General features: G+C 49.7%; 1 protein-coding gene across 1 annotated transcript in view; it reads left to right on the top strand.

The window, feature by feature from the left end:
* The window catches only part of Htra1 (HtrA serine peptidase 1), a 50413-nt gene extending 23133 nt beyond the window's left edge, over window positions 1-27280 (top strand). Inside the window, exons 2-9 of the mRNA XM_050166033.1 lie at window positions 2305-2404; window positions 2780-2984; window positions 20852-21046; window positions 21531-21563; window positions 23197-23311; window positions 23704-23761; window positions 25227-25322; window positions 26577-27280. Of these exons, the coding sequence (XP_050021990.1) occupies window positions 2305-2404; window positions 2780-2984; window positions 20852-21046; window positions 21531-21563; window positions 23197-23311; window positions 23704-23761; window positions 25227-25322; window positions 26577-26745 (971 nt within the window). The 3' untranslated portion in view covers window positions 26746-27280. The remainder of the gene's footprint in view (window positions 1-2304; window positions 2405-2779; window positions 2985-20851; window positions 21047-21530; window positions 21564-23196; window positions 23312-23703; window positions 23762-25226; window positions 25323-26576) is intronic.
* The last annotated feature ends 341 nt before the right edge of the window (window positions 27281-27621 follow it).

The raw sequence follows: 27621 nt of genomic DNA on the forward strand, positions 1-27621 counted from the left end.
GTGTCTGTAGACAGGAGGAGGCAGCGGCAGCAGCAGCAGCTCCCTTCAGTTAAATGAGAGAGGAACAGGCCTCTAACCATGCTAACATGTAAAGATGCTCTGGGGCTGCAGGTGCAGAAGCCACTCTTCTCCTTGGCGTGATGCTTTGTCCGTCTTTGAGCAATTGTGGGTACTCCTGTGTTAAGTTGCTTCCATTTAGTTTCTATGTGGATGTCTACCCAAGGACAGCAGTGGAAGTTGGCAGCTGGCTTGTCAGTGTCTATTCTCTCTCTGTCTCTGTCTCTGTCTCTGTCTCTGTCTCTGTCTCTCTCTCTCTCTCTCTCTCTCTCTCTCTCTCTCCTTCTTCTGCCTCATCTACTGAGTGGGAGAGCCCTGAATCCATTCCCAGAGCCACCTGCTCTTTGTCTTGATGCCCGTCAGGTTGACTGTTCCATTCGAGGTTTGAACTCTAAGGAACAAACCACACACACACACCTCATCCAAGCGGCAATGGCCCCATTCTAATGGTGAGAGAATGGGAGTTACCGTGTGGACTTAGGATGGGTCTCAGGCTTTCGAGCCCCTGGGTCTGGTCCTTCTTGTAGCAATTCCAGTGGACAGACCTTGGAGCCACTTTCCCTGCTTTGCATCAGCAAGGCACCTGCCCATTTGAGCCTGAAGAAGGATCCCATATTTATGTTCATATTTCTGTGGGCAGATCTTCTTCCGCCCTAACACGGCACATCTGAAAGAAGGCGAGTCGAGTTAGTTATCCTTCAAGGCAGGCGTCTCAAAGCTGTGCTTCTGGTGCTTGCAGAATACCACGTGCCCTCTGGTTGCCGGCCAGCTGGAGTTAAACCTCCACTTGGTCCTTGCCCAGGGAGCTGGTCCCAGGAAGCCCAGATGCACTTGTTTACAGCTGTGTCTCCGTGATGGCTGCCAGACTCTGTGCAGAAGGAATGCGAATCTTCTACTCCCACAGTTCCATCTTTTATTTGGGTGTTCAGGGGACACACTGATCACAGCTATCTAGATTCCAGGGAGAGGAGCTGCGGTGGTTTAAATAAGATCCACCCACCCACCCACCCACCCACCGGCTCCAGTGTTTCAGCCATTGCTTCCCAGTTGGTGGCACTGCTTAGGAAGATCTTGGTGGCGCAGCCTTGCTGGAGGAAGTACGTCACTGGGGGTGGGCTTTGAGATGAATAGCCTCTCATCACTCAGTTTTCTCTCTGTGTGCTTGTGGTTGAAGATGTGAGCTCTGGGTTTTCTGTCCCTGCCATCCCCCCACCATGATGGCTCTTACCTCCTGGGGATGTAAGCTCTGGTAACTCTTCCTCCTATAAGTTGCCATGGTGTCTTCATCACAGCAACAGAAAGTGACTCATGCAGAAGCAGATCAGTGTATGTCATTGTGGAAGCAGAAAAGCTGTAGATTTGTTGAAACTATGGAGTGTGGGGGGGGCGGCTTCCCAGATTTCCCTGTAGTGTATTTTTGTTATTAAGACCATTTAGTATTCATGGAGGAATCCTTGCCTCAGTTTCCCCAAATATAATATGGTAATGATACTTATTTTGAAGTCTGTAAGAAAGTAGAAAGTGAAAGGGCTTAGAAAGCAGGCGTATTAAGATGTTGCTGTCGTGAAATCTGTCAAGTTAGTTAATCTCCCTGGAAGCTGTAGTCCTTTGCTTGAAACTGTGAACATCACACCGTGGGAAGGGAGATCAAATTTCTTGGCTGTATCAAGCAGCTTAGGGAGGGGAACCAGGCTGAGGGGGAACAAGAGAGGACTGGAGGGCTCCATGTTTATGGAGGTACCCTTCCAGTATGGGAAGTTAGTCCCCATATGTCCCTTTGCCCAGTTACGTCTGGTTGGAGTATTGCAGATCTTAGTGGAACAGGAATAATCTACAGATGCCCTGGAATGGGGGAACCCTGGGGACATGCGGCTGTGGTGGGTTACAAGAGGACTGGGAAGGTCCCAGTTCTTAGCCTAGGGGATAATTGTTTCCCTTCCACAGAGGGCATGTGTGTGTGATGTGTACATTGTACATATGTTCATGTGTATGATTATACGAATGTGTATGTGCGTATGATTATGCATGTGCATGTATGTGTGCATATGCTCATGCTCTGAATGTGTGAGTGTAGGCATCTGTGTGGAAGCACATGCATGTGCATGAGTTCGTGTGCCTGAGTATGTGTGTATGTATGTATGTGTTGATCCTTTCATGCATTTTGTCTCCCGCTAAGCCACATCGAGTTCCAGGCCCGAGCACAGGCCCAGCATCGCTAAACTACCTCGTCTTTGCTTTTGTTCCCAGGGCAGGAAGATCCCAACAGTTTGCGGCATAAATACAACTTTATTGCTGACGTGGTGGAGAAGATCGCGCCTGCTGTGGTTCACATTGAACTGTATCGCAAGTAAAGAGTGCCTCCTCCCCTTTCCCGTAACATCTGGAGCTGTCACTAACTAGTGACATGGCTATTTTTGACGCACATTAAAGTGTTAGGAATGTCGCTGGGTAGATTCCTATAGTATGATGGAGTTCTCTGCCTTAGGAAAATTTTCCTACTTAAATCTATAATCTTGGCCCTTCTTTTATTAACTTCTAGCTCTGAAGAGATTCCCAGGGAATATTTTCTAAGTGGAATTTTTGATTCATTCCAAAAAGTAGCCTAATGTTATTTTTAAACCGTTAAACACTTGCTAGATGTGCGTGGGTTGCTCCTGCAAAGTCATTTCCTGGTTTGTGTGAGTGTTTAGAGGTGTTCAGTCTTCACTAATGTCTGTTTCAGGCTTCCATTTTCAAAGAGGGAGGTGCCGGTGGCTAGCGGGTCTGGATTTATCGTGTCTGAGGACGGACTGATCGTGACAAACGCTCACGTGGTGACCAACAAAAATCGGGTCAAGGTTGAGCTGAAGAACGGAGCTACCTATGAAGCTAAGATCAAGGATGTTGATGAAAAGGCAGACATTGCCCTTATCAAAATTGACCATCAGGTGAGAAGCTCCTGAGGCCCCAGCGCCTCCCCAGCCCACATGGCCAGCTCAGCTCTCAGATGCCAGACCTGGAGAGGGTGAGGACACCAGAGCTCTCTGGTAACCCTGGAGCACGCAGCCACACCACAGAAGCTACAGGGCCAGGCAGCAGGAGAGAAGGGGCTCGGGAAGCTCCTGGAAGAAGCTGGCTCTCAGATCGGAGGTTTTTAATTGAATTAAATTAGTTTCTTAATTTTTTTTTTTGAGGTGGGATTTCTCCTGAGTGCTGGGATTAAAGTCAAGCCCTGTCACATAGTAGAGTTTTTAAAAGTAGCATTTTTTTTCTTCATAAAACCAGACTCTAAGGAAGTTAATGGGTAACTGGTGAGAAGAGAGACTCTGTCCCCGATGTTGAGGCATCTGTGTCAGAGATGTTTGTCTCCACATGCATAACTGGGGGTGTCCTGGGTTCTCAGCGTGTATGGAATGGATTTAAAAAGTTGTTTTTTTTTTGAATGACTTTTAACCATGTGTTGTGTTTGTATGTGAGTATGTAATTAGAGAAGCTGGGTACCCTGGAACTGAAGTTACGGGGTTACCTGACTCTGGGTTTCTGCAAAAACAGTGTGTTCTTTTAGCTACCGAGTCATCATCTCTCTAGCTCCTTGCTAAACTTTCTGTGCTCAAGGTTTTGGGAACCTAAGACAAAATTAACATCTCTTCCTTGAGCCTTTTAGAATCTTTAATGTGCTGATGTGCACATAGCCCCTTGCAAAAGGGCTGGAACGCAATATCTGCCCAAATTATTGTTTTCTATGAGCCCTTAACTTTGAGGCAGGGCCAGGGTGTAAAACTAAGACGTAGCAAGAGTGAGCTCACTTTGAGGAATGCGTGTGTGAAATTGCCTTGGGGGTCGGGATGTTTATAGCTCAGATTCTTTCTAGTCCTACTTGAATTAATTTTTTTATTTAATTAATTTATTTTTCGAGCCGGGCAGTGGTGTCACACGCCTTTAATCCCAGCACTTGGGAGGCAGAGGCAGGTGGATCTCTGTGAGTTAGAGACCAGCCTGGTCTACAAGAGCTAATTCCAGGACAGGCTCCAAAACTACAGAGAAACCCTGTCTTGAAAAACAAACAAACAAAAAAAAACCTAATTTATTTTTCGTGTGATTTTTTTTTTTTGAGATAGGATTTCTTTGTGTAGCCTTGACTGTCCTAGACTCACTTTGTAGATCAGGCTAGCCTCAAACTCACAGAGATTCACCTGCCTCAGCTTTCTGAGTGCTGGGATTAAAGAAATATGCCACCATGCTTGGCATTTTTTTTTAATAAAAGGAAAAGAAAATAGATTTTTAAAAAAATATTTGATACTCTGTTTGCACTTATTTTTGCTCATCAAAATCTCATGTAGCCCAGGTTGCCTCCAAACACCTTTGATAACTTGTAGGTGGCTTTGAACCTTTGACTTCCCTGCCTCTCCCTTCCATCTGTGAGGATTATGGGTATGCACGACCACGCCAGGCTTACACAGTGTTGTGAATCAAGCCAGACCTTTGTGAGAGCTAGGCAAGCCTTACTCTGTCAAAGGAGCCACATCTCCCACCCTTGTTTAGCAAAGTCTTCAGCCCTGAAACTAAATCCAGGTCTTACTGGATGGCCAGCAAAAATTCCCACGCCCCCTCATGCAGACCACACAATGATGTGACCTTTGTTTCTCCTTTCTTCCTGTCCCCAGAAACTTCTCCAGATAGAAGGTAGGAGGGTCAGTGGGAATTTTGTGATTGGTGCAGGAAAAGACACCCGTCTAGGAGCTAATGAAGTGTAGCGTCTTATCGTGAAGCTCTTACTCTCACCTGACTGTTAGGTAGGATGCCAGTTAGGTGAAGTCCTACTGTGCGCTCTGGACTATTGGATAGAGGCGGCTCAGTGTACTGTTGGGGCAGTAGGATGCTGGGTTCTTTTATCCTTTTAAAAATAGTATCAGGCATTCTTCCGGAAAAACCACAGGACCAAACATTCACTCTCTACCCTGTCTATTCCCTTACCTTCTCAGAGGCTGAGTGGTGAAGACAAGACTGAAGGCTGTAGCCCGTACAGGCTCTGTGCCCGTGCGGGTGACCGACTTTAGTGAGGTCACCGTGGGGTGTTATTTCTGCCAGGTTACTGTGGAATTTCTATCAACAGTTCATCTTTCTAACTGTGTTTGTTGGCACCAGGCTAATTGGGCCAGGCGCTGCCCTTCACATCCAATGATTCTCTAATACACAGGGTAGCTGTGTTATTCCTATTTTATAAAGGAAGTACAAACGTCCCGGGAACGCACCTGTACCTTATCACCCCCGCCTCCTCGGAGCCAGTGGGCAGACGTTCAAGTACCCAACTCTGCAGCCATAGCCACAGGGACAGAGCCTGGCCTTTACGTGGGATGGGACAGCACAACCTTAAATAGGTTGGCACATTTCCCATTTAGGAATGCTGCTGGCGAGGCGTCTAGAATATGGTGGTGGCACCAGAGGAGGCTGGCCAGAATAGCACAGCCGGCGGCCACATGTAGACCCTTCAGACCCACTGAGTTCACGGAAGACAGACAGCGTTGGGTGGCCTCCTGGCCGTCTGCAGGCGGGACCCTGGCCTGCGTGGGGTGTGAGATGTCTCCTCATGTCATTTCACGTTCGGAATGCGTGGGTGCATGCCACGTGACTGCTTCCAGCCCGGGGATATTCTTTTCTGATTCTGAGCCAACAAGGAGACAGGAGCCTCGTGTCACCTCTGGCATGTCCAGGCAGAATGTGAGAGCTCTCAACAGAGGAGCTGTGTGAAGGCTTTCAGGCCGTCCCTAGGAGTTTAGTCCTTCAGCCAGAAGCCTGATGTTGACATGTGCTGCCCCCCCACACCGAATATTTGGAAATGTAAAATGGAACTGACGTAGCTTTTGAAAATGGAATTGGAAATGAAAGGCAGACACCCACATCAAAGCCTGATTCCTGCCGACTACCCCACCCCACCCCATTTATGTTTGTCTGTTCTGATGAGAGTTATTTCTGGGGAGAGTCTAGCCTGGCTTGTAACAAAGCTTGGTTGGAAAGGAACTGGCCACCCAGGTGAACCGAGTTCCGGCAGAATTTACCCCTTATGTGTGATGCGATGTGATCAAGGCGTGGTAGGCAGCGGATGGGAGCAGAGCTGGCTTGGTACCACGTCCTCTTAGGCAACAACAAAGAAACAGGTCAGGGAAGGGGGGAGAAGACAGACTAGGATAGTGGGTGAGGTGGTGCACACCTCCAGTTCCAGCATTTGAGGAGGGGGATGGAAGGCAACACGATCTGGGCTTAAGGACAGCCTCCGTTAAGCATCAAGTTCGAGGTTAAGCCTGGGCTTCAGGCAGGAAAGTCACCCCCCAGGATGCTTTGTCACCTCCCCAGAGCCATTGAAGAGCAGCCCAGTGAAGCTGGTGTTGGGCCATGTACCACATGCACGAATCTAGTGACTAATTCAAGGGCTGGTCATCTGGGCCAGGTTTCTCATCAGCATCATGAGTTTGCTTGAAGGGGTTCTCTATGACTCACACTGGAATTGTCAGCTTTGAACATGCGTTTCACGAAATGGAAGGTGCAATGGACATTTCAAGACAGGGTTTCTCTGTAGCTTTGGAGCCCGTCCTGGAACTAGCTCTTGTAGACCAGGCTGGCCTCGAACGCACAGAGATCTGCCTGCCTCTGCTTCCTGAGTGCTGAAGGCGTGTGCCACCACTGCCTGGCTGCATCTTCCTTTTTATGTTGAGGTGCGCGAGCCATCCTATCTTTCAGTGGATCGGCTCCTCCACCTTTGGAGAGCCTGGGAGTGACTGTGAGTTGAGGAGCCTCAACCCCCACGGCCCAAGTAGGGTGAGCACGTGCTGCTCCATCAAACTGCTAACTGTTGTCGCATGCTGCTCACAGGAAGGACAGCGCTATAGCGCAGGCCTGCCCGAGCTCCTCCACTAAGGCCATTGTAGCCACTGCTACAGCCTAGGCCCGGCCAGAGCTCCTCCACTTCCTCCCTCTCAGAGTGCGCCTCCCATCTCTAAGGGCTTGAAGCTGCTTGGCTTGCAGTTGCCAGAGAGGTTTCTGGGCTTGTGACCAAAAGACTCTTTTGTTTCTCTCTGCTGAGCCGACATAATGTGCATTTGCTCTGCTTGCTACATTTTGAGACCCTAAAGGACTTCGTGGGAAAGGCTCACAAGGGAAGCCCTTTGTGGGCGGGGCTACTGAGCCGCCCCTTGGAGGAGAGAGGGTGACCCCTGTTGGATCTTCCCTTGAGCCTCATGGGATGCTCCTGTCCCAGAGCTGAAACTAGGGGTCCTCAATGGGATCCGTGTTGGTCTGGAGATGGCGGGATGGGGATCGCCCATGTAAACATTTTAATGGGAAGCAGCTTTGAGGGCAAACTAGTTCAGCTTAGGATACAAACTACTTCCAAATGTGTTCAACACGAGCCACTGGCCGTGTGTACAGAATATTTTTAACTTTTATCCAAAGGCAGCTTTTGGTTGTTGTTTTGTTGTTGTTGTTGTTGTCGTCGTTTTGTCTTTTTTTTTTCCTGAGCAGTCCAAGAGGAGGGTGGAGCCATAAGAGATAGGGAGAGACATAAAAAGTGAACCAATCGGGTGTCTTCAGGCTGGAGCCGGGGCGTGGGCAGAAACACGGGCAAGTGTTAAGGTAGGAGGGAAAGTGCCTGTTGCCACACAGCTGTTTTTCCAGCTGTGCCGATTCCTTTGGACGCTGTCCTGCCCGTCCCACGCAAACCCTCTGTATCCGGAACTCCTTCCTGGGGTCACCTGACTTGATCTGGCGCCCCTTTCTCATCCTCCTGCTCCCCTCTCCATCTCCTCAGGTCCCCTGGGGCTTGGAGCATTTTTCTCTCTCTCTGGCCTTCCTTTCAGCATTTCTGTCCTTCAGTGTTGGATCACATCCTGCTTTAGACCCCAGGGACATCCTTGTCTGACTCACTGCACAGAGTCGTCCCCTCAGCATGCATCCCCCATCACGGGAGGGACAAGACTCAAGACTCCATACATTCTGTATTTGCTGTCCCTTCCTCATTTAAATAGAAATTGGTTGCTATTTATAGTTTAATTTCCCATCATTTTTTGGGGAGTGTGCGTGTGCTTAATATATTGCTCAGACTAGCCTCAAACTGCTGGGCCCAAGTGATCTTCCCGTTTCAGCGTCCCAAATACCTAAGATCCAGGCATGTAACCCTGTGCCTAGTTTCACTCGGTTTTGATTTCTCTGTCTCTGCTCAGTGCTGGGATCACAGGTGTGCCGCTCGCTGCCCGGCTGTCTTGTAGGTTCGGAGGCTTGAACTCGAGTCCTCTTGCTTGCTCAGCGAGCACTTGACTGATGGAACCATCTCCTCAGCTCTTCGTTTCCAGACTCAGCTTTCTCCTGCTTGAGCATGAGGAACACATTTCCTTTGGCCTTCAGGTCAGGTCACGGGTGTTGGACAGCTCTGCTGGCTAGTTTTGTGTCAACACACAAGCTAGTGATATCTGGAAGGAGGGAATCTTAATTGAGAAAATGCCTCCACAAGATCCAGCTGTAAGGCATTTTCTTAATTAGGGACTGATCCCCAGCCCATTGTGGGTGAGGCCATCCCTGGGCTGGTGGTCCTGGGTTCTGTAAGAAAGCAGGCTGAGCAAGCGGGGGTGGGGGGGGTGGGGGGGATGGGGGGGGAGTGAGCCAGTGAGCAGCACCCTTCCATGGCCTCTGCATCAGCTCCTGCCTCCAGGATCCTGCCATTTTGAGTTCCCATCCTGACTTCCTTTGATGAGAAACAGCAATATGGAGGTGTAAGCCAAATAATCCTTTTCCTCCCCAACTTGCTTTTTGTCATGGTGTTCCATCACAGCAATAGTCACCTTAACTAAGACAACAGCATCTGCTCAGAGAAAAACCAGGTCCGCAACTCCCAAGTGAGATGGATTAGGAGAGACGCCACAGGCTAGTACCTAGCTCTTCTGAACCAGTTTCAGATGAGGAGGACTGTGCGGCAGGCCGACTGCACACTCTTGTCTCCAGCCTCCTGGTTTTGGAGTTTGGCTGGATATAGCCTGCGCCAGGGCTACACTGAGCCTGTGGTCTTGGTACCTCAGAGTGCTGATGAGGCAATGAAGCTTCCTGTGGGTTCTTTTCCCTGACGCCAACCACCAGGTAAATATTTGGACTCAGCATTTATCCAGGCTTGAGGTCGTTTTCTTCCTCCCCCGCCAAGGCCTACAATGGTGCCCAGCCACCTTTGGCCCACCAGTCCCACAGTCCTGTTTGAAGTGGCTGGGGCTTAGCCTCTGGGTACTGGTTGGTGTTGTTTGCTGAGGGTCCTCTTACTGCTGAGCCTGCTGACAGGGCCTGAAGGCTAAGGCTTGATCATGGAGTTCAGAGCAGGGTCACTGGAGGCTGGGGCGTTCATATCTAAACCTCTCATAATTTGGCCCTGTGTGTGGAGAGCCGGCCACTGGTGATCCGAGTGAGGAAGGCCCAGGCAGTCTCTGGGGATGAGGCAGGAGCCAGGGAGGCGGAGCGGACTGGAGCTGGGTGTGACTCACATGGGTTCTCCTCAGGCCACCTGATTGTCTGAGGATGCTGACTAAGCCCCTGGGCTCTTCCCAGAGCGAATCAGATAACCAAAGGCCATGCATCCTCTGGATGCTCTCCCCCTTCTCATAAAGTAAACCGGAGCCTGGCGTAGACACACACCGCCCCGGAACCTTCCTCTCTGTCCTTTGTGTTTTTTCCATTTTGGAGGCTTTTCTGTGCCTCCTCTTGCTGCTCTTTTCTGTGGCCTTCTCTCCCAAAACTAGGAGGACTTCCGCTGCAGTTGCCAAAGATGCCACAGAGCCTGTTGCTATGGCAAGGCTCCCATTACTGGATTGATATTTACCTTTTTTTTTAGAAAGGAGAGCATCAATATTTCATGTGGAAAGAAGTGCAGACGGGACGCGGAGGGTGGCTTTTGTTCTGCAGTGCCAGCTCTGTCCAAAAGCAAATGGCGGCATGGCTCCTTACTGTTTCTGACTGTAGTTCATTTTGGCATGTGAAAATATTTCACTTCCCCAAACTCAGAAACGGGGCCTTTTGTGTTCTTTGGCCCCAATTCAAGAACTTCGTTGATGGTTGAGGAAACTCTCTGGCTCCATTTTTCTCTTAATATGGCAATGCCTTTTTTCACTTTGGCACTCTTTGCAAGGAATTAGAGAGAGAAGATTGTGGTTCAGGCAAAACAAGTCTCAGCTCATTGGGAATGTCTCCTGACCATCCCACCTAGGAGAGACGTTAAGGGGGTGTCTATCTGATTGCTGTGAGCATGACCGTGTGTTAGAGTCTAGACTGGCCCACCTGAAGCCTCTAGTCCATATCTGACCCTCCATCTGTTTTTGTAAATAAAGTTTTATCAGAACACAGCCATGCCTGTTCATTGGTATAGAGTCTATTGCTGATTTCATTCTGTACTGAAGGAGTTGCCTGCTTGGCCTGGAGACCACAGGGGAAGGGAAGCCAGACATATTTGCTTCCAGTTCTTCACAGTGAGACTTGGTAGATAGAATCCTTATTCTGAGGTAACAGGAAGTATCTGGGAAGAGGGTGCTTATAAGCACCAAGCTAGGTGAGGCCACAGGGACCAGAAGTGGAGACAGCTAAGTTGACTTCTGCTGTCTTTCTTTCGGGAGGAGTTTGCCTCTGTGAAAATGAGGCTTTGGTTTTTGCCAGACCAAGCAGAGAGGAGATGTTCTGGTCTGGCCATTTCTCTGTGGTTTTGGTAGAAAGGAATTTATTAGAATTACAAGCTATTTTACAAGTTACTACCCAACTCTAAGCTCCTCTAGGTCCCCTTTTCATTTGCTGGTGTCTGATTGTGCTTATTGCACACCTGCCTTGGCCAAATACTGTTAGGTTTGCATACTGTGACAATAGTGGACACAAATACTGTTGGGTTTGCACACTGTGACAATAGTGGACACAAATACTGTTGGGTTTGCACACTGTGGCAATAGTGGACACAAATCCTGTTAGGTTTGCACACTGTGACAATAGTGGACACAAATACTGTTAGGTTTGCACACTGTGGCAATAGTGGACACAAATACTGTTGGGTTTGCACACTGTGGCAATAGTGGACACAAATACTGTTGGGTTTGCACACTGTGACAATAGTGGGCACAAATACTGTTAGGTTTGCACACTGTGACAATAGTGGGCACAAATACTGTTAGGTTTGCACACTGTGGCAATAGTGGACACAAATACTGTTAGGTTTGCACACTGTGGCAATAGTGGGCACAAGCCGTGGAGCTGAAATTAGTGTGGGAGTCAGGAGTGGGATGGTTGGCGGTGAAGGAGACAAAGGAAAGAAGGGCAAGAACCTCCCGGGGGCTGGAAGGCCCATCCATAGATGGTGTGTGTTGGGGGAACTTATCTGCAGAAGGGACAGGCCAGCTGAGGTGGGTTGCCTTGAGCTAGCCGTGGGGCCGGGTGGGAGAGGGCTGAAGCTGCTTAGTTCTCCTCTTCCACCTGGTCTTGAGGTCCTGGATCTTGATCTGTGTGTCAACAGTCATTTTCTGGTGAGCTTACGATAACTTCTAGAACACAAGGCCGAGGTGTCTAGTTAGCCATTATCTCTTTGTATTGTCTGTGCTTCTTACTGGCCTTGGCTGGTTGGCTCTGCTGTTCCTCTTCTGGGAACCCCAAGGCTGTCTATGTTTCCCGAGAGATTCAAAAAGAGTTCCCGATTATCTGGTTATAGGACACAGTTTCCCCTAACCGGTTTCGAAACCCTCCAGACCTCCTCCTATGGCAAGGGAGAGCTAAGACCTTGTGGTGGATTGAGGACTCATTGTTCTAACTGAACAATCTAATTAGTTCTAACACACTGATTGAGAAGATGCTTGTTAAACATGGCACTGAAATCTCATGGCAAAAACACTTTATAAATGATCGGAAACCAAGACATTTCAAGACAGTTACCATGGCCAGAATGCTAGGCCCAGCTAATAGAAGTACTTTCCCTAGCCCCAAGATCCAAGTGGATTTTTTAAGGTCATTTATTGATTTTTTCCCCCTAAATATTTATCGTGCATCCGCCATGACCCGACACTGCCGCCATCGCCATGATGAGGTCAGTGGTCAAAGGGGCTGGCGCACGGAGGAGACTTGAGCAGCATCCGGTTTCTTCTGCTTTAGGTACCACAGAACATAAAGCCTCTGGCTGCTGGCTCCCATATAGAGCTGTTGACATTTTGTGGTCCAAACCAGAGCAAGAGGATATTTGAAGCAGCAAACATTTCTTGATGTATCTTACAGGAGACTAAATATTATGGTGGTGTTCATAAACAGCGAGGAGGAAGGAGCTTGCACTTTCGCTGTTTACATTCTTTTGCATCCTGTGTTCGCTTTCTCCTCCTGCCTCCCTCCATCGCTCTCACTTCTTCCATCTCCTTTCCAACCAACAACTCGTGTATCCTACATCCCTAGACACCATGTCCGATGGGGAAATGGATGCTAGTGACATCAGTCTCATGAGCCTGGATACATTGTGGTCTCAGTACCCATGCAGCAGGTCCTTCTTCACCCTGGCCTCTCCGCTCCTTAGTCCCATCCCTCCATTCACCATAGCCATCCTTGACTCTGTCAGGGCTATACTCTAGACCTTGCCGTCATTCATAGCCTTCTAAACATTTCAATCTTGGTTCACTTGGCAGGTAACTATGGACATAGATTGTGCATTTATAAGCCCTGGGTTCAGAAAGGTCTGTGCTTTGAGAGCATTGTCCCAGTTTGATCCTTGAGTTTGTGTCTTGTCTTTGATACCCAGTGGGACAATGGTGTGTGCTGAGTAGGCTTTGAGCCTTGGCTCAGGTGATTCTTCCTCCTCAGGATAGTTCCTGGTCTTCCCACTACCCTCTACAGGGACCTCTGACCCTGCCTGTTCCCTTCTTCTTTGTCTATGTAGTATTCGTAAGTATACCTCATGCCTGGAAGAGGCACGGGCACAGGATCACTGTCACACTTCACAGATCTTAGCACAGAGTTATACAGGGCTTTCAGTGACAGACTCAGGGTATACCAGGCAAGGAAAGCTTCTATTCTGATCCATGTACCCAACGTAGAAGCATAGAGGTGGTAATGGCAAAGCCCGTGAAGTCTTCCATCATCTATGGGTTGGGCCTTGGCAAGCAGAGATGCCAGGCTTTTCTTCTCTACCCCCGTTGGTAAAGTATGCAGGTTACAGAGCAGTGTGGCAGCGTGCTGGGTTGGGAAGCCGACTGGATGTCTGCACTTGCTGATCTGGGAATCTCTTTGTTCTTTAAGGACCAAAACAAATACAAACTATTAAGATATGGGGGAGAGTATGTAGAAAAAAGGAAAGAGCCTCTGAAGAAGGGATCACGTTTTATCTCATATTGCCCTGTAGATGCTGTACAGGGCATCAGCAAAGCTTTGACTCACCTGGTCCACAGCCATGGATCTACCTCTCTTGCTGGTCACGTGCTGTGTCTCTTCTCAGCCAGTCTGGAACACTCTCAGATCGTCTTTAGGCAAGTCTTAGATGGTACATCCCCCTCCCCTGACTTCCTAGCCCCCTCTACTTTCCTCTTTCTGGGTGTGGGAGATGGACAGGTCATCCTCCTGCATAGTTTTGAAGAAAATGAAAGGCCGACACACTGTTTCCAGAAGGCATGTTGAATCACTCAGTTGAGTTGCAGCCAGTGGCTGCAACATTAGCCTTTGAAGAAAGCTTCAGCCAACAAGAGGCCCAGCCTGCAAGCCCTAGCCCTAAACAGGAGTGTGTCAGGCAGCTTGGCAAACACAGTAAAACTGCAGACTCAGCAGCAAAAACTTTTTTTTTTTTTTTTTTTTTTTTTTTGCGACTGAGGAACCTGCTGTACTTCTCAAAGGAGAGAAAGAAGTGATTGACTTGACTCATTAGACTTAAAAAAAAATTGGCAACTCTTCCTTCATTTTGGCTTCTTGGTTCATTTTATTGCTCTTCGCCTCAAGTTTCAGGGAATGAGGTGAGTTCCCAAGCTGGTAGCAGCTGCTGAGCTAGTGAAAGGGCTTTTTGCTGTCCTCGCGGGAGGATGACTGGTCACACCACAACCTCATGATGTCCAGATGTCGCTCCTCTTGATGCTTCAGGAGTTGGCAAGGATCTTTAGACCGCCTTGGGAGTTGTGTGCAATTTAAGGTCCCCCATTACTTTCCGATTTTCCTCCTTTAACTACTGCTAATGGAATTTTCAGCAACGGCCACATCTGGAAAGAGCCCTCGTCATCGTAACGGACTAGACTGAACGGCCTTAGTTTTGGAGACGGTATAAGGTCCAGAGAAATCAATCAAGAAACAGACTGAGTCAATTGAGGACCCAGAGCCAGGAGATGGTTTAGTGGGTGGAAGGCATATGTCGCACAAGCCTGATGTCCACGTGTGGTTCCAGAGCCCCTATAAAAGAGGAAGGAGAGAATTGACTCCACAAAGATGTCCTCTGACCAACACACATGTGCTATTGCACACACACAGGACTCAACCCAAACCCAGATGTCTGCTTCTCCTGTGAGCATGGAACATACTGAGGAGCGTGCGTGCCTGTGAGCCTGTTTGCCTGATTTTCTCTGCAGCACCAGCTGGTTTGATATTGGAGCAAAACCCCTTGATGAGCAGCCATCACCACAAAGTGTTGCTTAGCGCAGGCTCAGCTTTCCTGCCCTGAGAAGTTCTGGCAGTCAGGGTTCATCCTCTGATCACTAATGAAACCTCCAGCACATGGCGCCTTGAAGCCACGGCCAGGCTTACCAGGGCTTGGATGAGGATAAGACAGACGTCCCCAAAGATACTGTGGGATAACAAGCAAGGGCACCTTTACCTATGAACCACTAGCTCAGCTCATGTCGGCTGCTCCATCTGATCGTTGTATTTTAAAATTTCCTTGTGTTGGGGATAGAACACAAGGTCTTGGCATGTGCTGAGCTCCACTTACATTCTCTTATATGGTTATTATTATTACTGTTTTTCTTTTTCTTTTCTTTTTTTTTTTTGTTTTTCGAGACAAGGTTTCTCTGTACCTCTGTCCTAGAACTAGCTTTTTTTTTTTTTTAAAGATTTATTTATTTATTAAGCATACAATGTACTGCTGGCAAGGAACGCACCAGGTCTCATTACAGATGGCTGTGAGCCACCATGTGGTTGCTGGGAATTGAACTCAGGACCTCTGGAAGAGCAGCCAGTGCTCTTACCCTCTGAGCCATCTCTCCAGCCCCCTAGAACTAGCTTTTGTAGACCAGGCTGGCCTCGAACTTACCAAGATCCACCTGCCTCTGCCTCCCGAGTGCTGGGATTAAAGGCATGCACCGCCACTGCCCAGCTATTATTGTTTTTCAAGACAAGATTTCTCTGTGTAGCACTGGCTGTCCTGAATCTCCCTCTATAGACCAGGCTGGCCTCTAACTCAGAGATCCTCCTGCCTCTGCCTCCCGAGAGCTAGGATTAAATGATATGCCACTACCTCCTGGCTTATATCATGGTTCTTTAACTTCTCTCATTGTTCTGTTCTGTTACACTGGCTCTTGTCCCCTCCCTCTGTGCACGGATCAGTTCTTCCCTTGCTGGTTGGTGTGACCTGAGCATCTGCCTGCTGGACTGGTGGGCTGGTGGGAACACTTGGAGTAGATCTACAGCCCAGACTTAGGAGAGAGGGAGTGTTGAACTCACAACTCACACACGCACACCCCAGCCCATTGGGTGCAAGCCTGCCCTATGCTCATTGTAAACAATCCCTGAGCCGCGAAGCGGGAGGAGGCACTTGTGTGAGGTGAACCAGCAGTGAGCTTGGCTACTGTGGCCGGGCTCCACTCAGTCACCTGCGCCTTGACTAAGCTGAGACACATGTCACAGGCCAGATCTTGTGGGACCTTTCCTAGGGATAGAACTCAGGTTATCAGCCTTGGTGGTGGTTGTTTTTACCAGATGGGCCATCTTACTGGCCCTCTTTGTCATGTGGCTACTAGGCATCTTCTTGTTTTTGTGTGATATCTGGAGTGGTGGTGACTGTCTGGTGACCACAAGCATACTGAAGTTGAGAGAGTAGAGAAGGGGATGCTCCTGGGTCTTAATGTTGTCCTTCAGCCTCTGAAGCCTGGGCACAGTGGACAAGCCCACTCCTAGCTCACCTCACAAAGTGCTTCTTCTTATTCCCAGGCATGGTACAACTCAGGCCCCAGACACATGGCTGTGTCCACTTTGGATTCAGATTTTTCTTCCTTGCACGTGAGACAGGCAGAGATCCTTGCTCTGTGCTTGGCACTGTAGACAATCTGTGCCCAGTTGCCTACAGCAAGGGAATGGATTCTGTTTGCGTTTACTCTTGGGCCCCAGTGGTTCATCCATGCTCTGCCCATCAGACAGGAAGCCTGGAGAGCTGGACTGCATACATTGGTCCTATGCCAGGTGCTGGGAAGACAATTTGTTGAGACTATTCCTTTTCAGGTAGGCAGTGTGCCCTGAAAGCAAAGCCTGCTTTTGTGATGGCTATAATTTAATTAGCTAGAACCATGCTGTGGACCAAGCCCTTGACCTACTTCACAGTTAGCATTCAGTCTGTGACTATTTAGTAATTTGTGTGCACATGGTAAGCTTGTAGTCTATGTCCAGGGCCACTGACACTCCCTTGAGCTCATTTTTCACCTACTCAGGTGACAGTGTGCCTATAAGTTGGACATATGGATTCTTTTATTATTATTGTTGTTGTTGTTGTATGTGTGTGTGTGTGTGTGTGTGTGTGCCTGTGCATATGTATGCAAGTGTGTCTGTGGGGATGATAGGACAGCTTTAAGGTGCAGTTCTTGTCTTTCACCTTGTTGAAAGACCCTCTTGTTCCTGCCACTGCCCTGTATATAGTTATCCAGGCTAACTGGTCCATGAGCCGCAGGCAGCATCTCCTGTTTCTGTCTCCCATCTCAAAGTAGGAGTGCTGGGGTTACAGATCTGTGACACCTCGTGTGGCTTTGTATGAGGTTTCTAGGTGTGGAACTCAGGTCATCTGGCTGCCTGGATGTGCCGTCTTCCAGGCCTCCAGGAATTCTTCTCTTTCCCAGGTTACTTTCTTATTGATGCTGAGGATACCCTTTAGCGTCCGGCAGTGTCCTGAAGATACGGTACTTATACATCTTCCTGCTTCAAACTCTTCTCTTCTGCTGGCCTCGTAGGCTACTGTTGCTCTCCAGCCTGGTGAGGACTCAACTGTGAGAGACTCACCGGGCAGTGTCCCTCATCCTAGAAGGACTTGCGTTTTGACCTGGTGTAAGCTGCTGCCCCTCCTGTTAGAGGCTGAGGGCTCCTTCTTGGCTTAATGATATGGAGCCTCAGAGCTCTTTTTCCATCTCATGACTTTAGTGTTCCCACAGGCTACAAGTCCGTGCCTCCCCAGCAGTGAGGTCAGTGGGAGTGATGGATCCCTTTTTTCCCCTCAATCTTTGCAACTATCAGGATGGATGCTTGTCCTGTTTACTGCTTAGGGGAGCTTAGATTTGTAGGATGGGGGGGGAGGGGAATATGGGAAGTGTCTGTCAAGAGAGGAGCTGATCTCTTGGATGGCCTGGGACTGACTGATGCCCTTCAAAGGGAACCCTAGACAGAGTGTCTACAGCCAGGAGCTTGGAGACAGCTTTGATGTGGGCACAGAGGAAGCAGCCTGCGGACACGGAGCAGGGACCCTGAAGTGTGGCGGAGCGCCTGTAGGTCAAGGCTGCGGCACTGCAATGCCTTCCAGACATGTATATTTCCTCCCCTCTGTCCCCCCAAGAGTGTGGCTGTCTAGACAGGGATAGAATTAAAAGCTCAATTACTGCGCAGGAATTTGGCCAGCAAAGGCTATAGCTACCGAGCAGACAGGCCTGAGTGAGGATTGTGGCTGAGAATTAGCCCCATTTGGATCTGAATAAGGCTAAGGAGTCTGAGGCTCAAAGCCAGCCAGCACCTGCAGGGAGCAAGGGCCAAAAGGGCCCCTTAAGGCAACTTGACCTCATGGAGCCATAACTCAGGCCTGGCCGCCAGCTTGGCACCACCTCACTCTCCCTTGTAGGGATTTCAGCCTATAATTGGAGTCCAACAATTAGAATTCCTGCCTTATGGGGATGGAGGCTCAAGCCTGGAGGCTGGTTCTCAAGATTAATCAGGCTTTTCATGGCTGAGAAAAGCGCCTCCATCCTGAGCCTCAGTTTCCATAGCCATAAAATGGTGTGTGGGGGTGTTAGGTCCCCAAGTCATCCGAGTGCCCTGTAAGAACTTGGCCATCTGGCAGGGAAAGGTTTAATCCTTTCCTATAAAGTGAGGATTTGGACTATGATACCCTGCTCCTTACCCTGCCATTATGTGTCTGCCTGTTTAGTATTGTGTTTATAGTCACCCTTCATGATTTATAACATATATTTAAAGAGATATGACCATTGGGACTGCCCACCTGGACAGATGTGACAGGGTGGTGACATGGGCTTTCCTATGGGTTCTCACCATTAGTGTTCCTTCTTGTCCAAGCCCATGGTCACCTCGGTGACAGTGGATGAGTCCACTGATCTTGAGCTTGGCATGTCTTCTGAGTACTCTATGACATAGACGCCTCTATCTCCTTCCATCATAGAGGTCCCTACCATCTGTCCACACAACTTCCCCTGAAACATTTGTCTCTTTCCCAGCATCCTCTGGGCCTGAGCTCAGATTTTGGAACAGAAGAGCCAGACTGAGTTGTCATTAGGTCCCTGTTGTCTTAAGGGCCTTGAGGCTTAAAGCCTGCTTCTGGCATCCCTCCTCTCAAGCAGAGGCAATGGCTGGGGTGTGGCGCAAGATAAATGCTGATAATGGTTCTCAGTGGAGCTTACCTCTGACCTGATATAGTTCCCACTGTGTAGCTGGGCCCACCCTTCCAAGTTTAGCTCGACCATCTGTGTAGACTGCTTCCTTGGATGTCCAGGCTTCCAGCCCTGGCCACCCCTTTTGTATACCCTTCAGTTATCCCTGAAGCCTCAAAGACAGGACTTTTAGCCACTCCTGGGCCCCCAAAGGAACGGCACTGTCCTGGTGGGCCTCTTCCAGTGTGGCCGAGCAAGCACACATCAGCAGCCAGACTCTGCCTCACCCTGCCGTGATTGCTGAGGTCATTCTTGGCAGAGTTTGTTGGCAGGGACTGTTGGCGCCCACCCAGGGTAAACACGTCGCGCTGAGCTTGCTACGTGCCATTGGATGCTGAGTGGGTCTGTTTAGGGAATGCCATAGGCTCTGGCCTCAGGTGACCTTAAAGTGAAGGGGTCAAAGACTGGGTGGAACTGTGTCTGGAAAGGTGACATAGCTTGTCACAGCACAGTTGCTGGAATCCTTCATTGAATTTTCAGGGACTTTAATACTGGAGAATAGCTGATGCTCAGCTGATAACACCAGCCAAGCAGGCTGTTTCCAGAGAGCCGGTCAGGCTCCTGATCCATCGGGTTCTCAAAAGAGACCCCTGAGATTGGTGGACTGTCTTATTTCCACTTCTCAGATGAGGAGTTCATGCTTGTAAACTCAAGCAGAATTTCAGTTCGGCAGTGTGGCCTCAGCCTGTGCCACTGATGGCTGGTGTTCAGTGGGGCTGAGTGCTATCCGAGAGTCAAGGGGTGTGGCTTCTCGGGCTCCTTGCTGGTGAGAATTTGCATTCTCTCCTTCTGCATAAGTTTTCTTATCCAGTATTGACCTTACTCCTCTGTCTGTCTGTTTGTCTGTCTGTCTCAGTATGTGTGCATGTGAGCACATGTGTGTGGCTTTGTGTGTGTGTTGGGTAGAATCTGTACTGGACTGTGTAGTGCTGGAAAATAGATGAGTCAGGTTAAACCTTGGTTATGTCACAAGTCACCCAGGTCCCCAGAGCTTCCCTTGTCTGCTCAACAATTGTCCCAGCTTGTCAGCAGCTCGATTGTCTTTATAGAGGAGATGCTAAAGTCACTGGTCTCTCTACCCATCCTATCTCCACCCACACTGGGTCCTTTTTTTAAAGCTTATTCTTTTTCAAGGCGATTAATGTAAAGAGTTTCCCTTAGCAGGCAGCAGGACCAGATCTTACAGAACTCCATGAGCAGCACGCGGGATTGCTGGGCTACGTGGAAGAAAGAACGCAGGGCCTGGGGCGTTGTTAGTGAATGAAGGCAGTCTCTATTGACTTTCCTCAGCCCATCAACCTCTGTAGCCTTTGGAGGGTCCTGTGTTGTTATGAGGAGTTGTGTAGGGCTCACAACTCTGCCCATTAACGAGAGGGCATGGGAAATGCGGCTTCTGCTGCATCCTTCGTCTGCCCAGGCTGGGAGCATAGACACCTTCCCAGGGTCGGCAGGAGAGATAACCCAACACTTGGGTCCTGAGTGCTGCCAGCCTCTCTGCTTGTCCTTGTGCCTCTCCACCACTGGGGTGCACAAAGAAGTCAGTGTGAGTCCCTGCCCTCAGGGCTCCTCATATCCCAGGCCTCAGGAAGGCTATGCCTGTGGGAAGTAGGCCCCAGGTTCCTTGCTTCCCCTAAAACACCTGGGCTCAGGATTCCGGTCTGGAATCTTCAGCCTAGGTTGTCTCCTGGTGTCCTCTGTCAAGCTGTGTGGATAGCTCCAAGATGTGAGACCGAGAAATGGTTTCTCATGTTTCCCCATTTTCCTTGCTCTGGGTGTCTTCTGTTTCATTGGATCCCTAACGGCCTGTGGTGTGTGGATTATGGCAGGGGCTTGAGAGAGCGGTGTTAGCGCTGATGAACTCATCCGTAGGAGCCAGGACTGCTCTGTGGCCCCTGCATCTGTATTATCCAGCATGCCAAGCTGCAGTGCAGCAACGCCTGCCTTTGTGCTTGCAGGGAAAGCTGCCAGTCCTGCTGCTTGGCCGTTCCTCGGAGCTACGACCAGGAGAGTTTGTGGTAGCCATCGGAAGCCCCTTTTCTCTTCAAAACACGGTCACCACCGGGATTGTCAGCACCACCCAGAGAGGCGGCAAAGAGCTGGGGCTCCGGAACTCCGATATGGACTACATTCAGACGGACGCCATCATCAATGTGAGCCCTCCGCTCCCTCTACCTACTGGGGTGGGGACAAGCTTTTGTCAGAGGAAGTTAGTTAGCTATTGTTCCCAAACTTGCTTGTAGTCTCCACGAATTCTCGGAACTAGAATAAGTACATGGAGCGTAGTCCTAGCGGGGGTGTGCAGGTGGTGGTGATGGTGGCGACCCACTTGGGGCTGAATAGAGTTGAACAAGATCCTGAAGCAAGCGGGTAGCTGGTCTCATCCGAGGAGGAGGTGAGAAGGGGTTAGCTGCTCACAGTGGGCCTGGACCTAAATGGTCTCACTATGTCAGATCCCAAGCTTTGTGAAAACGGTCATGATCCTTTTTGTAAGCCAAGTAAATATGAGGGGAGCAGAGAATCTTGGGGAAGAGCCCTGCCAGCTGCTTCAGCTCAGATTTGAATCTGCTGGGCGGAGACATTGGCTACATGACGGTGTGAGACAGACCTGACCTTTCCCTTTCGGTTCAGTTTCAGTATGGAAACTCCGGCGGCCCGTTAGTAAACCTGGTAAGGCCTTTCAATACCTGTGCTATGTTTGTTCCGTCTTGGAGCATGCTATTTTCTTTGCTTTCTTTTTGGACATGAGCTTGTCAGAACACGTGATGTAATTAACTTTACAGGGGGCTCTCTGGAGTGTACCGTATATATCTCTGCACCTAGCCCCAGCAGCCCTTTCTGGAAGCAGTAAGGCCAGAGGACACTCTTGTGTTTCAGGCCACATACAGGTGGACACCATGAAATTCTAGGCAGAAAGGGGACTGAAGGTCCCTGCAGTGAGGCTGGCTGCAGAAAGGTGCCTTTGGTCTCGAGGGTAGCTGAGTGAAGATGAGCTGGCCTGGCTTGTCTTCATGCCGGAACTCTCCCTGAATGCCTGTGGGTACGATGGGGAGCCACCGCTTGCTCACACAAATCTCCCTTAACCTAGACTTTAATACCTCAGCATAAAACTGAAGGTCACAGCACGCCAGCGCTTGGGAGTTGTTTAAGAGAGTATAAAACTGAGGCCACCCAGTGATACTTCCTGGGAAGTGTCATTGTCAGGAGCTGCTGTCTGTGACGTACAACAGGAGCAATTTATGTTGACCGTTCTTAAGGTCCCTTTTTTCAGTACAACAGTAGGTCACCAGAAACTTCTCAGGAAAGAGCCACATCCTCGCTCGTCCCCACCATACCCTGGGGCAGCTGTGGGGAGTAAACCCTGAGGGTCCAGGCTCAACTCAGCATATCCAGTCACATCAGGGTCCTTGGAAAGGGAGATAATGAAGGGTGGACACATTCTTCCAGTGAAAAGAGCAAGTCTGGTGGATTTGAACATCATCTGTACATGCAGTGAAGCAGCCTTAAAACTCCTACCTGGAGCTTCTGTTTATCCTTTCAGAACTGAGTGTGGTCGGCACTACACAAGTGCCCTAATGTCTCCCCACTCCTTACCCTCAGGCCTCCTCCTTGCAGCCTCCCCCCGCCCCGCCCCAGATTCTCAGACGTAGCCAAAATACTCTCCCTGCCATATGTCTATGTATATGAGCATTTGCATGTATGGTCCCAAGTGTGAGTGGGTGGCTGGGGGGTGTTGTCTGTGCGCGTATGTATTTGTGCCTGGGGAGGACCAGGGCTGATGAAGGTTCGAGGCAGGGTCTCTCAGTGGAACCCAGAGCTAGGTGCTGCGGCTAGTTGTACTAGCCAGCTTTCTCCTGGGATCCCGCCTCTGCCTCTGAGGCTGAAATTATAGGAAAGCCGCCACACACACCCAACATACACATGGGTTCTGAGGATCCTAACTCCTAGTTTCTCATGTGCCTGGTAAGCACTTTAACCATCATGTCATCTTCTCAGCCCACACTTCTTCTTTTTATTGTTTTAATTGTACACATTTGTAGGCTAGAGTACGTGATGACCAGTGAAGATAGCATCTTCTTCTCAACCTTGTTTTTGGAGACTAGGTCTCAAACCATAGCTCAGGCTGGCCAGGATCTCAGCGCGATCCTATCTCAGCTGCTCTTGAATGCTGGAATGACAGGTGCGAGGCGCCACGCCTGGCAACACAATTCAGAGACTTCTGTCACCTGGCGCGTCTGCGCATCTTCCTGCCTATACCTGCCTCTGACCCTCCCGGGTTCAGCGAGCTGTGCTTGCTTTGCAGGATGGCGAGGTGATTGGGATTAACACATTGAAGGTGACGGCGGGCATCTCCTTTGCAATTCCATCCGATAAGATAAAAAAGTTCCTGACAGAATCCCACGACCGACAGGCCAAAGGTAACCAGGTCCAGGCATCCTGGGGACCCTTTGCAGGTTCAGTCCTGAGGCTTAGCTGCCCCCTGAGGACTTGGGAAAGGGGAAGATGACAGTCCCTGAGACCAGTCATCTCAAGAGTCAATGTATGTTACCAGGGTGGTGGTGGTAGAGACTGAACAAAGAGGATTCGCATTCTAGATACCCATAGGGGTTAGGAACGAAGGGCAAGCTCAAATTTTTGACCATTTCTGAAGCAAGAGACATTCCTAAAATCCCAGGCCAGGACTGAACCACAGTCTTTGGGTGCCCTCCTCTGGCTCATGTTACAAACTGGAGCCTTGGAACTCTGGCTCCTGTGTCCCAATACTCCCACCAGTTGGGACTGACTTTTTGTGCCTTTGTTGCCACACCAGGGAAAGCCATCACCAAGAAGAAGTATATCGGGATCCGAATGATGTCGCTCACATCTAGGTGGGTAAACAGGACACACAATGATATAAATGTGGACGTCTGCACTGTCTTTATATAACCCTGGGCATCACAAGGCTTCATGGCTATTCTTGAAGAGAAACTATTTCCTTCAGATACCTCAGTTTCTGCTTAAAAGTCAGCCACACTGGGGAAAGGGAGGGGCCGTTGGGCTTGGGCCTCTTTGCTTTTGCATTCTGACCACCTGGAAAACCCTGCCCTCCTCCCCAAAGGCAGGCCTGAACAGCAGAAGGCTGGCTCCCTCCAGCACACTCTCCTGCCTGCCTCTGGCCACTTGTTCTGTTGAAACTCACATTCCAGGAGTGCCCCAGCGCCTGCCTGCCCCAGCCGAGAGCACCTGCCTCCCCTGCACTGCAGCAGCGTGGGGTGTGGCTGCAGGAATGCCAGGGCAGGCCCTGCCTCGGGGTACTGAAGACTGATGGACTTGTTTTCCTGAGTGTGGAGGTTGCTGCCTGGGGTTGCCAGGCTCGTGATGTACTCCTAGAGGGGGTGGAAGGGAAACGGCAGGAAATCCAGGAAACCAAACTGACTGGCATGTCTGAGTCACTAAAGAGCAGAACGTATTGATAGTACTGTTTTACCCAGTTATCAAAATATTAAGACATTCCATACAAGCTATGAACAATGGTACTTTTCTTAGTGTTGTCAAGAATGGGACAGCTTGCCGAGCCTGAACTCACCCGGGTTGTCTTTGGGAGCCAAAGAGATGGAAGTGTGGGTAGAGGAAGCTAGGCTATAGGGTCACCTTTCGGTGTTGTTTCCCCAAGCTCCTACACCTCTCAGCGTTCTATCCTGGGTGCTCAGCACCCTCCCTGTTAGGATGAGGTTAACAGGGTGGGTGTGCCTACTGTATCGTCAGGTATGGCTCAGCCATGGCAATGACAGCCCCTGTTGCCACAGCTGTCTTATGCGGATGGTTAGATCATTTCCTGCTATCATACAGCAGCTGCTGATGCTAATAGGCAGGCCATTTTAAAGGAGAATCGGGGGCAGGGGAGAGGGCTCCATGGGTAAAGTGCTTGCTCTGGTAGTATGAGGACCTAAGTTCAAATCCCTAGGACCTATGCCAAGCCAGGCATAGAAGTACATGTCTGTAGTGGACCTATGCTAAGCCAGGCATAGAAGTAGTCCTGTAGTCCTGCGGCTGTTTATGTCAGGACTGGAGGTAAATGGGGGAGACTCTCCGTTGCAGACCAGCTGGCCTATGTGTGCAAACAGTAAGCAAGAGACACTGTTCCTGACAAGGTGCCAGGCGATGACTGAGGTTGTCCTCGGACCTCTGCAAGTGTAATGTGCTGTGTCAAAGCCTGTGCATGTATGTGTCACGATCAAGTAAATGAGACGACTTGAAGTGGAGAATGAGAAGGGACTCTGGTAAGAGCCGAGTGTTGGCACGGGAAGGCTGTGGGTGCCTGATATTAACACCAAGACTTTGACCCCTAAGCAGCAAGGCCAAAGAGCTGAAGGACCGCCACCGGGACTTCCCAGATGTACTGTCTGGAGCGTATATCATTGAAGTGATCCCCGAGACCCCGGCAGAAGCGTGAGTGATAAGTCTTTCCCCTTTTTCTAATATCCACGTGGCTTGTGGGTTAGGAAGCAGTGTTTACGGCTGGCTCAGATGGCCATGTCAGCCCACCATCTCCCGCAGCCAGGGCTTCTGACTGGGTTGGACTCAGGGCTTGTCCCCAAAAGGAGGTTTCTTGCCTTGGGTCATGGCTGGGGTCATCCATATGGGAAGAGCACTCAACTGGGGGGCTGGCTGCGAGTTCCTGGGAAGCCTGGCTAGAGGGGAAGGGTCTGTGGAGCAGGATGCAGATCCCCAGGGCCTGCTCTGGTTGTATTTGTGACTAGTGAAGTCATACCTGTCAACACCTATGCAGAAACAATCTGGATGACATCAAAATAGTGAAAGAAGCAGTTCAGCCAAAAGTTAAACTTGTTACCTGGACCCCCGTGATGCAGTTCAGCCAAAAGTTAGGTTTGTTACCTGGACCCCTTGTGACCTCTAGAAAGCAATGTGGACTGAAGCTGCAGATATGAGCCCCAGGGGCCAGACCTGGCCTGATGCCTTGTTGTCCGTGACCTGTGGGCTAACAAAATATAGCTTTTGCATTTTTTTCATGCTTGGGAAAAAATATCCAAATGACACCGTCTTGTGACACTGCACATTCTCTGAAATGCTAATGTGGACACATGTTTTATTGGACCACAGCCGTGTCCCCAGACAAGATGACATCTTGTCTGGAGCAATTTTTATGCTGCAGCGGCAGACTTGGGATAGCTAAGACACAGCCACTAAATACTTTGGGAAGCCTGAGCTGTTTCCCTTCTGGGCCTTTGTGGAACAAGTCTGTAGCCTTAGGATAGGAGGAGGAGGGCTGTGGTAGCACAGCGACCCTGTCACGTATAAACTAAAGTTCCAGCCACAGCACAAAGGAGCCTCTCTGAATAGAGGCATCCAGCATTCCCGGAGGAATCACTGTCTGGATTATGATGCCATTTATGAGCAAACTGGCTGCGGTCACAGTACCTGGTGTTTCCTTGTCCCCTCTGAGGATAGCTGATCATAGTTCGTACTAATGCCATAGGCATTTCTGCAATGGACATTGTTGATGTAGCCCAAAGATCTTGACAGGAAATGTCACCTACTCATCAGTCAGAAATCATTTCAGCCAGTTCATCACCATCTCCTCCAAACCCCTGCGTTCTGGGCTTTGGGGTTGTAAGCTGTGGCCTTCTGGATAACTGGGAACAATGGTAGTGTTACCAGTGTGTTTTCCTTTGTTTTTTTCAGTGGAGGGCTCAAGGAAAATGACGTCATCATCAGCATCAATGGACAGTCGGTGGTCACTGCCAATGACGTCAGTGACGTCATTAAGAAGGAAAACACCCTGAACATGGTTGTCCGCAGGGGCAACGAAGACGTTATGATTACCGTGATTCCTGAAGAAATCGACCCATAGGCAGAGGCAGGAGCCTGACTTCATGTTTCCCTCAAAACTCTCCAGTGGATGACGCATGAGAACTCTGAGCTGGTGACGCAGGACATCCAGGATCTTTGTCCAACGTTTTGCTTGTTCAGGGAACATCCCTGCCGACAGAATCCTTCTTGATAGTGTGCGGGCAAAACAAATGTAACGTTGCAGATGCGCAGGCAGAAGCCCTACCCTCTGTATGCTATGTATGGCAGCGTGCTTTTCCTTACAAGCTTGGGCTGTTCCTGCTTAAGCAGTCAACATTCGTCTCTTTCCTTAGCCCATGTTGTCCCGACTGATGCGGTTGACTGGATGCATAGATAAGAGGAAGGTCCTCACAGCCATGGTCTTGGACGTGGTCACACTTTCCTCCAACTCTCAGCACCCAGAAGAAGTTCATGCCCTGACACCATAGGTGGGTGACCCTGGCTTCTGAGATGGCCAGAGATGCCTCTTAGAAATCCTGGAACCAGGAGCACAACGACTTTGAGTTTCAGCTATTAAAGTACTTCTTCATACTTGGGGTTTTGGTGTGTTTCTTTTACCAGCTGTCGGCAGTCCTTTTGAAAGGAGCCCCGATGTCAGTGGGCTCCTCATTCAACCACTCTGTGCATGCAGGGCTGAGCTTTCAAAATCTCCCCACTGGGATTTGACAGCGTTATACCACCTTATTTGGCCACTTTGGTTCACTGAATGGCCAGTTCTGCTTTTATCTGGAGCTTGTCAAACTAAAGAGAGTCTGTTGATCTCATACGTCATGTGATCAGTCAACAGCGATTTCCCTGGGCCTCTGCTCTGTGCCAAAAGGCCTTGCATCTGTCCTGCTGTGGGTCAAGTGTGGAGGACAGCCAAAGCAGGGCAGGA

Source organism: Alexandromys fortis, unplaced genomic scaffold, assembly GCF_014885135.2.
Source record: "Alexandromys fortis isolate MF-2015 unplaced genomic scaffold, M_Fortis_MF-2015_v1.1 scaffold_146, whole genome shotgun sequence".
Lineage (NCBI taxonomy): Eukaryota > Metazoa > Chordata > Mammalia > Rodentia > Cricetidae > Alexandromys > Alexandromys fortis.